The sequence below is a fragment of the Acanthochromis polyacanthus genome, chromosome 21, assembly GCF_021347895.1.
Source record: "Acanthochromis polyacanthus isolate Apoly-LR-REF ecotype Palm Island chromosome 21, KAUST_Apoly_ChrSc, whole genome shotgun sequence".
Lineage (NCBI taxonomy): Eukaryota > Metazoa > Chordata > Actinopteri > Pomacentridae > Acanthochromis > Acanthochromis polyacanthus.
Window position 1 is genome coordinate 23,645,630 of NC_067133.1, and position 12,424 is coordinate 23,658,053.

The window sequence follows — 12,424 nt, forward strand, 5'->3', positions numbered from 1 at the left end:
GCGAGGGCTAGAGAACTTATCTGAATGTCCTAGGTGAAGCGGAGTCCAAACTAGAGGCCACACTTGAGCAGTCCAGGGGGTAAACAAATCTCCTACTTACTGTCTCTCCTGGCTGCGATGTAGTGGCTGGCTGGACAAAAGACAGCTTGTGGCTGGCTCCAAGCTAGGTACAGTGCCTTGTGAAAGTATTCGGCCCCCTTGAACTTTTCAACCTTTCGCCACATTTCAGGCTTCAAACATAAAGATATAAAATTTTAATTTTTTGTCAAGACTCAACAACAATTGGAACACATGGGAAGTGGAATGAAATTTATTGGATATTTTATACTTTTTTAACAAATAAAAAACTGAAAAGTGGGGTGTGCAATATTATTCGGCCCCTTTACTTTCAGTGCAGCAAACTCACTCCAGAAGTTCAGTGAGGATCTCTGAATGATCCAATGTTGTCCTAAATGACTGATAATGATAAATAGAATCCACCTGTGTGTAATCAAGTCTCCGTATAAATGCACCTGCTCTGTGATAGTCTCAGGGTTCTGTTTAAAGTGCAGAGAGCATCATGAAGGCCAAGGAACACACCAGGCAGGTTCGAGATACTGTTGTGGAGAAGTTTAAAGCCGGATTTGGATACAAAAAGATTTCCCAAGCTTTAAACATCTCAAGGAGCACTGTGCAAGCAATCATATTGAAATGGAAGGAGTATCAGACCACTGCAAATCTACCAAGACCCAGCTGTCCTTCTAAACTTTCACCTGGAACAAGGAGAAGACTGATCAGAGATGCAGCCAAGAGGCCCATGATCACTCTGGATGAACTGCAGAGATCTACAGCTGAGGTGGGAGTCTGTCCATAGGACAACAATCAGTCGTACACTGCACAAATCTGGCCTTTATGGAAGAGTGGCAAGAAGAAAGCCATTTCTCAAAGATATCCATAAAAAGTCTCCTTTAAAGTTTGCCACAAGCCACCTGGGAGACACACCAAACATGTGGAAGAAGGTGCTCTGGTCAGATGAAACCAAAATCAAACTTTTTGGCCACAATGCAAAACGATATGTTTGGCATTAAAGCAACACAGCTCATCACCCTGAACACACCATCCCCACTGTCAAACATGGTGATGGCAGCCTCATGGTTTGGGCCTGCTTTTCTTCAGCAGGGACAGGGAAGATGGTTACAATTGATGGGAAGATGAGTGGAGCCAAATACAGGACCATTCTGGAAGAAAACCTGTTGGAGTCTGCAAAAGACCTGAGACTGGGATGGAGATTTATCTTCCAACAGGACAATGATCCAAAACATGAAGCCAAATCTACAATGGAATGGTTCACAAATAAACGTATCCAGGTGTTAGAATGGCCAAGTCAAAGTCCAGACCTGAATCCAATGGAGAATCTGTGGGCAGAGCTGAAGACTGCTGTTCACAAACGCTCTCCATCCAACCTCACTGAGCTCGAATTGTTTTGCAAGGAAGAATGGGCAAGAATTTCAGTCTCTCGATGTGCAAAACTGATAGAGACATACCCCAAGCGGCTTGCAGCTGTAATTGCAGCAAAAGGTGGCGCTACAAAGTATTAATGCAAGGGGGCCGAATAATATTGCACGCCCCACTTTTCAGGTTTTTATTTGTTAAAAAAGTTTAAAATATCCAATAAATTTCGTTCCACTTCACGATTGTGTCCCACTTGTTGTTGATTCTTGACAAAAAATTAAAATTTTATATCTTTATGTTTGAAACCTGAAATGTGGCGAAAGGTTGAAAAGTTCAAGGGGGCCGAATACTTTCACAAGGCACTGTAAGTAGGGTGTTCCAAATAGCTTAGCAGGTGTTCCAGTGGGGGCAGCAGGTGTGAAATTCCAAAACGGAGGATCCAAGGATTCCAGGTGAGGCAACTTGCAGCTGAAGATGTTGTTTGCAGGACAGCCAGGAACACAAATAGCCAGAGGCTGTGACTGTGACACAAAGTGTATTTTGTGTTTTCTTGAGTTATCTCTGCCTTTCATTGACAAAGATAGAATGTTAGCCTAGGATCTTGGCAAACATTCTTGAATGCTGTAAGATTGCAGAATGTTGTTGAATTGTCACACCCTCCACCTGACGCTTGTCTCATTCCTTCCTTCCTTTCTTCTCTCTCCCTCTCTTCGAGGTGGGTGTGTGCATGGTGTGTGGTATGAGGACAGGTTCTGCCAATTGTAATCAGGTGGGAGACATTGCAATCATGTTCCATAAAGAACCAGACGCAGTCACTACTTGTCACTGGATGGTAACAATACCTCAGCCAGTATTGTTTGCCACCCAATCTAGTTCTCTGTCTCTGTATCGTGCTCACCGCTTTCTCCTCTTTTCCCAGTACCGGGATCCCATCTGCTCGCCTGCTACACTGGTCAACTCTGCCTCACCTGTTAAGTTTGGATCACTGGATTCCCTCTGTACTCCATCCGCTGCTGTATCGTTAAGATTCCTGGGTTTCCTCCATCTACTGTGGTTTTTATCAGTTATCATTTTATTGTAACTTATCTGTTGCTTGCCCTGCTACACGCCACCTCCTCCCACCTCACAACTCCAGCTCCCCTTTGACTCTGGTCAGTCCTACTACTACAATTTCCGAGGCTGGGGTGGGCGGGGTTGGGGCTTGGGGGGCGGGTGGGTCCTCGTGCCCCGGGCTGCCTGGGTTGGGTCTGGCGGGAATTAATAGTCGGGAATAACACAGCACCTGGCATTCTTCAGTTGTAATAGCACCACTTGCTAGTTCCTATCCCTGTCCGTTCTGTTTCGTCCTGTCCACCCATTGTTTCCCTGCACATCATCACTGAGGTCTAGCACTGCCCTCCCTGGCTCTTAATAGGGAATTCTAATAAAGAATATCAGCTTAGCTTTCAGAGAGGGCTGGTGATGGTCACACGCATGCACTAAATAATAAAATATTTGGCTGCAAGACTAAAATATGCATTAATCTCATAAAATGTTGACACTCGTTCTGTGGAGTTAAACAATGAGAATAAATGCAGACAAGAAGAAAAAAAAGGCAAAAAAAAAGAAAGGAGGAATTACCTGTTGTTACCTGAGATTAGATAAACACTTCCTGCTTTCGGGTCACAGTTTGTCACTTCCTGTTGTAGTTCTTTGTGTGCTGTAAATAAAATGATACTTTTACACACCAATGCCTACCTATCGTGTCTGCGTTGCAATGCACCTGTCTCTGAATGGTTTTGTAACATGGATTCAATAATGTTGTCCTGGGACCTAGGCCAACACTCTAGAATGTTGTATGATTCTAGAATGTTGTTGGATTCTAGAATGTCGTTATACACCAGAATTCTAGAATATTGTAGAATGTTTTCATACAACAAGATTCAAGAAGGCTGTCACTGGCCATGTCTCTAGAATGTTCGAAGATTCTAAAGTGTTGTCCTAGGATTCTAGAATGTTGTAAGATTGTACAATATTGTCCTAGGTCAAGATCCTTGAATATTGTTGGATTCTAGAATTACTTCATACACCAAGACGGTAGAAAATTTTCGAGAGATCTATTGCTGTTACATTTTTTTCAAATGAGTTAATTCAGCTAATTCATGCAGCTAACTAAAGCCTTTATTTCTATGTCACACGCATACTGTTTCCATGGTAATAAACATAAAAATTTCCTATGTCACACAACTGTTAGTTTTCTGAATGTTTTAACTGTACAGTAGGAGCTGGAGAGTGTTCTGGCCTTCCTGGGCTACACCCAAAATTATCTGCTCCAAAAAAAAAAATTTGTAAAAACTGCTGTATGGGGGTATTATTGTAGCAAAACTATTTGTCAATGCGAATCGAGAGTTGTCTGTGTGTATTTCAATCCATGTGTGCGAAGTGAGATTTGTCAATGTGTAAAAGAATTTATCCATGTGAACTGAGATTTGTCAATGCCAACCGGAATCTTCAAAGGTCATCTGAAAAGTTGTCCGTCTGTAAATAGATTTTCAAATGTGTAAAAAATCTGCCAATCTGTATTAAAATTTGTACATGTAATAAGATTTGTCAATGCGTACAAAGACATTTGTAGTTGAAAAATTTACATATCCCGCTACACATCAGCAGAAAATACAGACAAATCACCAGTTACGAGTCGTTCGGTTTCACAATTGGCTGTTTTATTACACGTGACTTTTGCTACACTTCTGCCGTGAGTGAGATTCGTATCTGGAAAATGTTGGGTTTTAGCTCCCTGAGCTGAGGCTCACAGGCTCGTCCATAGTGGCTGCCTTCCGCTCTGCTGCCTTGTACCTCGGCAGTTCCCGCCGTCTGCAAGCCATCAGGCGGCGCTTTGAGCGCTCGCGACATTGTTTGGCAGGATGTCTTCATAAAAGAGTTTGCTCAGCGACCTATAAACTCAGCAAATGTAAGTTGTTCACATGCATCTGCAATATTATATTTTTAGAAGGCTCAGCAATAGCCTGCCTAAATATACAAACTGCAAAACATTAACATGTACTCACTGTGTGCGATCGGGGCTCCATCTTGTCCACACCCTGCCCCACAATGTCGCAAACGCTCAAAGATTCTGAGTCATAGCGCCGCCTGATGGCTTGCAGACGGTGGGAACTGCCGAGGTACAGGGCAGCAGAGCGGAAGGCAGCCACCATGGACGAGCCTGTGAGCCTGAGCTCAGGGAGCCAAAACCCCATACATTTTTCAGATACTAATCTCACGGCAGAAGTGTAGCAAAAGTCATGTGACTACAGACGGACAAATTTTCAGACGACTTTTGAAGATTCCGGTTCACATAGACAAATTCTTTTACACATTGACAAATCTCACTTCGGACACATAGATTGAAATACAGACAGACAACTCTCGATTCGTATTGACAAATAGTTTTGCTACAATAATACCCCCATACTGATGCAACCACATTGGCTATCATGCCAGGATGATGTGGAAGAGGCGCAACATCAAAATGTACCTGAAGACACATACTGGCACCCCCTTTGGAGATTATCACGACCAGATAAAGGTGCATGTGTTCAACAGAAAACAGTCAGACTTGACAGTGTTCTGGCCTTCCTGGGCTACACTGTAAATTATTTGCTCATGTCTAGCACCATGTCTGATCTTCAGAAACTAAATGCTATTTGTATGAAAAAAAATTAAATGTACTTATGTACCGGAGTAACTTCAGTGTCCATGGAATAGAAAATTTACACTACAGGATTAAAAGGTTTTTTTGTCAGATATAATTAAGGCACTGTCACTGCCATTAAATACAATAATTTTAGTTTAATTTAATTTTAGTTAATTTTAGTAGTTTCAACATTATTTTTATACAGCACACAGACAACCACTGTTGGAACATGCAGTGACCAGGGCTTCTTGCACTCACCTGTTGTCATAAAGGGAAATGGTCACGCACAGCCTCTCAAAGCTTCCCTTACTTGTCTGCGGTAATATAGTAGCAAGATAATCCTATTTCTCTTCTTCCTCTGCATATTCTCTCTATCTTTCACTAAGCCATGGAGTACTGCAGTCTGTCCTCTTCACCTGTAGCAAATGGTGTGGTTGAGCTGAACTGGAGAATGCTCCAACAATGCTTTGGCAGAAGGTGAAGAAATATCCTAGACAGACCACCATACTCAGATCCTCATGTCTCAACCCTTAGGCTAAAATGTCAGAAAGTATCCAGTAATTTTTTCTCTCTGTCTCTTTCTCAGACAGTGGCAATGCAACACTGTGGGTACCTGTACCCAGTGCACTAAAAAGTGCAGCTTCATTACAGTTTAAGCAGAGACCCAGAGGCCAACAAATAATAAGCAAACTTTACATTTGCAAGGAATACGACAGAGTACTATGTCTGGCAAGCTTGTTATACTATGTTATGATTAGATTTCATGTTGATAAGGATTTTCATTAAATGATTCCTGCTTGGGACAAAAAATATTGAGAGAAACTCAAAAATTAATCCCATTTAGGATTTCACATATAATAAAAAATATGTGAAAACAAGCTTTACCCTTTCTACACCTCTCAAGAAAGAAGTAGTTCACTGAAAAGAAATTGAAAGGCTTTACCCTGCTGCATCATTGATCTTTAGGCAGTGCCTCTGTATCACCTAAAGTCTAAGCCCATTGCTCATACATTAGTGAAATAACTTGAGTACAAGGCTGCCCATCAACACGTATGTCATTTGAACAGTTTTACTTCATTATGTCAAATACAGGTATTTCATGTACAGAAGAGCAACTGGGAACTAGAGAATGAAGAAGCTGTACAATATTTACACATCAAAACAACAAAATTCCTCTGCAAGAATATTCACAGAGATCAAATGATAGGAAACATTAATCAACAACAAACAGATAAAAATGACACTGAACATTGACATTTATGCTTTTGGATCATTTCACCTTGCACTTCCTTTAGGAAAGTCTTGCTTTATTTTATCGTGCCTCTTCATTAAGGGCATTAAACCCTCTCTCATTGTTTTTTGAGGAACAAAAAAAATGAACAAGGTTTAGTTTAAAATACATTTCATTTCAAGCTCAACTTCTTTACTGAGGCAGGTAGAACCATAGGACTATCACATAGTCCTTTTCAACCTAACTTTTTTCTCACTCATCCATAGTTTCACCTCTGCTGGTCCAAGAGAAGCAATAAATACAAGTGGGCCATTTAATGTATACCCCTTTAAAACATTATTCAAAAATAATAACAGCAAGCAATGCTATCTCAGGATCATACTTAAAAGTGTCCTTGTATAAATTATACAAATCATAGTTATCAATACATACTTATAGACAGTTTGGCATGTGTCAATATTCTGTAGTTCTTGACTGAAATCTTTCATAGTGCTGACCAAATCGCCTTACTTTGACTTTTGGGGAGTTCACAAACCTCCATCTTTCAATACAATTCTTGAAATCAAGAGATACTTTAAGATGGATTCAACAATGAAACAAATACTTTAAATAATAAACCTTCCAAAAACAAACCAACAGTGGCTGTTTCCACTGGAACCATTGCACCACTAATATCCATACAGTTTCTACAGAGTGGTGCTTTTGTTTCACAAATCTGAATACCTCCATCTACTTAATACTGCATGTGGATATGTGAGTGAAGGGGCAGCGGCTGTAGGCCTCCTTCAGGCCTTGGCACTGAGGGCGAGCAGTTCCATGAAGGAGTTAAAGAGGCTCTCCAGCCAGCCTTGGTTAGCCATGCACTGCTGCACCACTTCCTCCTGGCCAGGGTCCTCTGCTGCCTGCTCAATATTATCCGTCTGTTGAGGAAGCAACACAGTTTGATAGACTGAGTACAATGCTGTAATACAACACTAACAAAAACTAAACAGAGATACAAGGCCTAATTATTTCTTCAACACATGCTGAAGGATCTTAATGCTTTTGTGGAAGCAGTCCAAGACTAGCCTATAGTGGACTACTGTAAGGATTACTTGACTTAAGGTTAGGTTAAAGGACTGGGTTACACAAACAGTAGTTATGGTTAGGTTAGTGCAAGTCTTAAAATAATGAATATAAGTCAGTGTCAACTGTGTCTGTATGTTGGTACTCAAGTAAAAATAACAAATGGGAACCAGGAGAGATCTGAACAGATACAGTACAGCAGATTAAGGCCATGTGGACCTTTAATTTTTCATTTGTCACCTTCTTTCTTCTTTATACTTTGGGTTGCTCCTGGGCCTCTGGGAGGTTGCTAGCTTGTCACAGGTGAGAGGCCATACACACAACACAAGAACTTATACTACTGAAGTGGGACAGCTCCTGAGACAAGGGCAGAGGAAGACTTGACCCTGCCAATGCAGGTGACATTATAGTTTGTGAATGAACCTACTCAGACACCTCCTAATACTTGAGTTGGGAGCCTGTTCCTTTGGGACTAAAGCACAGCCCATATTGCTATCATCGGTAATGCTACTACATATACACACGTGGACAAAATTGTTGGTACCCCTCAGTTAAAGAAGGAAAAACCCACAATTCTCACTGAAATCACTTGAAACTCACAAAACTAACAATAAATAAAAATGTATTGAAAATTAAATAATCAAAATCAGCCATCACTTTTGAATTGTTGATTAACATAATTATTTTAAAAAACAAACTAATGAAATAGGGCTGGACAAAAATGATGGTACCCATAACTTAATATTTTGTTGCACAACCTTTTGAGGCAATCACTGCAATTAAACGATTTCTGTATTTGTCAATGAGCGTTCTGCAGCTGTCAACAGGTATTTTGGCCCACTCCTCATGAGCAAACAGCTCCAGTTGTCTCAGGTTTGATGGGTGTCTTCTCCAAATGGCATGTTTCAGCTCCTTCCACATATGTTCAATGGGATTCAGATCTGGGCTCATAGAAGGCCACTTTAGAATAGTCCAACGCTTTTCTCTCAGCCATTCTTGGGTGTTTTTGGCTGTGTGTTTTGGATCGTTGTCCTGTTGGAAGACCCATGACCTGTGACTGAGACCAAGCTTTCTGACACTAGGCAGCACATTTCTCTCCAGAATGCCTTGATAGTCTTCAGATTTCATCGTACCTTGCACACTTTCAAGACACCCTGTGCCAGATGCAGCAAAGCAGCCCCAAAACATTACTGAGCCTCCTCCATGTTTCACCGTAGGGACAGTGTTCTTTTCTTCGTATGCTTGGTTTTTGAGTCTATGAACATAGAGTTGATGTGCCTTACCAAAAAGCTCCAGTTTGGTCTCATCTGTCCAAAGGACATTCTCCCAGAAGCTTTGTGGCTTGTCAACATGCATTTTTGCAAATTCCAGTCTCGCTTTTTTATGAGTTTTTTTCAGCAGTGGTGTCCTCCTTGGTCGTCTCCCATGAAGTCCACTTTGGCTCAAACAACGACGAATGGTGCGATCTGACACTGATGTACCTTGGCCTTGGAGTTCACCTTTAATTTCTTTGGAGGTTGCTCTGGGCTCTTTGGATACAATTCCAACGATCCGTCTCTTCAATTTGTCATAAATTTTCCTCTTGCGGCCACGTCCAGGGAGGTTGGCTACTGTCCCGTGGGTCTTGAACTTCTGAATAATATGAGCCACTGTTGTCACAGGAACTTCAAGCTGTTTAGAGATGGTCTTATAGCCTTTACCTTTAAGATGTTTGTCTATAATTTTTTTTCGGATGTCCTGGGACAATTCTCTCCTTCGCTTTCTGTTGTTCAGTGTGGTACACACCTTTTCACCAAACAGCAGGGTGACGACTTGTCTCCCTTTAAATAGGCAGACTGACTGATTATGAGTTTGGAAACACCTGTGATGTCAATTAAATGACACACCTGAGTTAATCATGTCACTCTGGTCAAATAGTTTTCAATCTTTTATAGAGGTACCATCATTTTTGTCCAGGCCTGTTTCATTAGTTTGTTTTTTTAAATAATTATGTTAATCAACAATTCAAAAGTAATGGCTGTTTTTGATTATTTAATTTTCAATAAATTTTTATTTATTGTTACTTTTGTGAGTTTCAAGTGATTTCAGTGAGAATTGTGGGTTTTTCCTTCTTTAACTGAGGGGTACCAACAATTTTGTCCACGTGTGTATATTCACTAAATGTCATCAAGTGTGTTAGGGTCTGATGCTACTGCTGGAGGCCCATGTTGTTATGATCCCTGCCTCAGCCCCTGTTCTTCTCCCTCTTTCATCCTCCTTGTCCCACTGTATCTGTCAGTGTCTGTTTGGACTGTCTGTCCCTTTGACTCCCTCTGTCTGCCTCTGTATGTCTGTCATCTGCTTCTCCTTCTTCTCTCTCTCTCTCTCTCTCTCCTGTCTCTGCCTCCTGTGTCTCTGACTTCCCGTCTCTCTTCCTCCTGTGTCTATCTCTCTCTCTCCCCCTGTCCCTGCCTGCACTCTACTGATTGCAGTGAAGAGATTCAGCTGTGATGACCTGTCAGTAATCACCTCCTCCTACATAAACCTGGTTCATTCATTCATTCCCCACCAGACCATAGACTGCAACAGCCTCATGGACCCAGGTCTTCCCCTGGATTCCCACCTGTCCCTACTTTGTCTTCAGACTGCAGAGCCCCACATGGATTCAGTTCTTCTCCAGGATTGCCGTCAGCCTCGTTTCTGTCTCCTGCCTGATGTAACCTATTTTGTCTTCTGCCAGCTCCACCCCAGCTCTCGCTGGACTGTATTGTACTCTGCAAGCCAGCTTTTTCCCCTTTGTGTTCAGTTCCCATTGTGTGAGTACCTTGTTGAATTAGTTTTGTTAGTTACTATGTTTTGATTCTTTGGTTGTTTGCAGTTTTTGGATTAGTTGGGAATGTTGTAGGTTTTTGTAGTGTTTACCTTCAAGTTGAGTTTGGTTTAGTTTTTCCCCTCTTTTCAGTTTCCCTTGTTCTGCATTGGCTTTAGTTCTTGTCTTATTATATAAACCCCTTTATACACTCAACAAAAATATAAACGCAACACTTTTGTTTTTGCTCCCATTTTTTTATGAGATGAACTCAAAGATCTAAAACTTTTTCCACATACACAGTATCACCATTTCTCTCAAATATTGTTCACAAATCTGTCTAAATCTGTAACAGTGAGCACTTCTCCTTTGCTGAGATAATCCATCCCACCTCACAGGTGTGCCATATCAAGATGCTGATTAGACACCATGATTAGTGCACAGGTGTGCCTTAGACTGCCCACAATAAAAGGCCACTCTGAAAGGTGCAGTTTTATCACACAGCACAATGCCACTGATGTCGCAAGATTTGAGGGAGCGTGCAATTGTCATGCTGACAGCAGGAATGTCAACCAGAGCTGTTGCTCGTGTATTGAATGTTCATTTCTCTACCATAAGCCATCTCCAAAGGTGTTTCAGAAAATTTGGCAGTACATCCAACCAGCCTCACAACCGCAGACCACGTGTAACCACACCAGCCCAGGACCTCCACATCCAGCATGTTCACCTCCAAGATCGTCTGAGACCAGCCACTCGGACAGCTGCTGAAACAATCGGTTTGCATAACTAAAGAATTTCTGCACAAACTGTCAGAAACCGTCTCAGGGAAGCTCATCTGCATCCTCGTCGTCCTCATCGGGGTTTCAACCTGACTCCAGTTCGTCATCTTAACCGACTTGAGTTGGCAAACGCTCACATTCGATGGCGTCTGGCATGTTGGAGAGGTGTTCTCTTCACGGATGAATCCCGGTTTACACTGTTCAGGGCAGATGGCAGACAGCGTGTGTGGCGTCATGTGGGTGAGTGGTTTTCTGATGTCAATGTTGTGGATCGAGTGGCCCATGGTGGCAGTGGGGTTATGGTATGGGCAGGCGTCTGTTATGGACGAAGAACACGGGTGCTTTTTTTTTTTGTGATCAAATATTTTATTTTATTAGGAAAATCCACATATAATTACATGGTTACAAAATGCCCAAGGCACAGAACACGCCAATGAACATAGCGCAAATATGAACAAACAAACAAACAAACAAACAAACAAAAAACATGGATATAGGGAGGGGGTAGACATAAAACACACAGGACAAACAAACACAAGGACAGACAACTAGTTGACGCATCTGGTGAGGTACAGGTGTGAATAATGAAAAACATCTTTGAGTCAGGGTAGAGAAGAGTTAGAGCGAAATCAACATTCGTTTCAAGGATTCAGCAATCCCAAGCCAAGAGTTCAAAGTTTTCCTTTTCGAGGCTCCATTAATACGAGCTGTAGAGAGTTCCATGTATACGATGTCCAGAAAGGAAAGAGTCCAGGTGCGGATAGAAAGGTCATGAGGAGATTTCCAGCGAGTTGCCACCATTTTCTTCGCAGCTGTGAGCCCAGCGTAAATAACACACTTTAATGCTTTAGAAACATGGAGAGTAGATAAATCATTTAAAATCAAAACACGTACATCGACCGGTATAGAGACATTGACCAGGGTGGACAGATGGGATGCCACACTGCTCCAAAACTGGGAGACAGGAGGACAATCCCAGAACATATGAAAGTAAGTCCCTGAGATGAACAGAGGGTACATAAAGGGCTGTTAATGATTTTCAGGTGATGCATTTTCACAAGGGTGAGGTATGTTCTATGGACGAAATTAAAGTGGATCTGTTGGTAGTCTGGATTACGTGACACTTCTTTGATATTCGGCTACACATCGTGCCAATCAAACTCGCTGCTCAGATACGGGTGCATTTTCTTGATTGCATTTTGAATGCACAGAGATACCGTGACGAGATCCTGAGGCCCATTGTTGTGCCATACATCCAAGAACATCACCTCATGTTGCAGCAGGATAATGCACGGCCCCATGTTGCAAGGATCTGTACACAATTCTTGGAAGCTGAAAATGTCCCAGTTCTTGCATGGCCAGCATACTCACCGGACATGTCACCCATTGAGCATGTTTGGGATCCTCTGGATCGGCGTATACGACAGCGTGTACCAGTTCCCACCAATATCCAGCAA

At 42.0% G+C, this 12,424-nt stretch overlaps 1 protein-coding gene across 1 annotated transcript in view; it reads right to left on the bottom strand.

Annotated features, from left to right (window-relative positions):
* Positions 1-6,159: 6,159 nt before the first annotated feature.
* LOC110965694 (proline-rich protein 12-like) overlaps positions 6,160-12,424 on the bottom strand; it is a 46,050-nt gene continuing 39,785 nt past the window's right edge. The window contains exon 16 of the mRNA XM_022214827.2: positions 6,160-7,255. Within this exon, the coding sequence (XP_022070519.2) occupies positions 7,121-7,255 (135 nt within the window). The 3' untranslated portion in view covers positions 6,160-7,120. The remainder of the gene's footprint in view (positions 7,256-12,424) is intronic.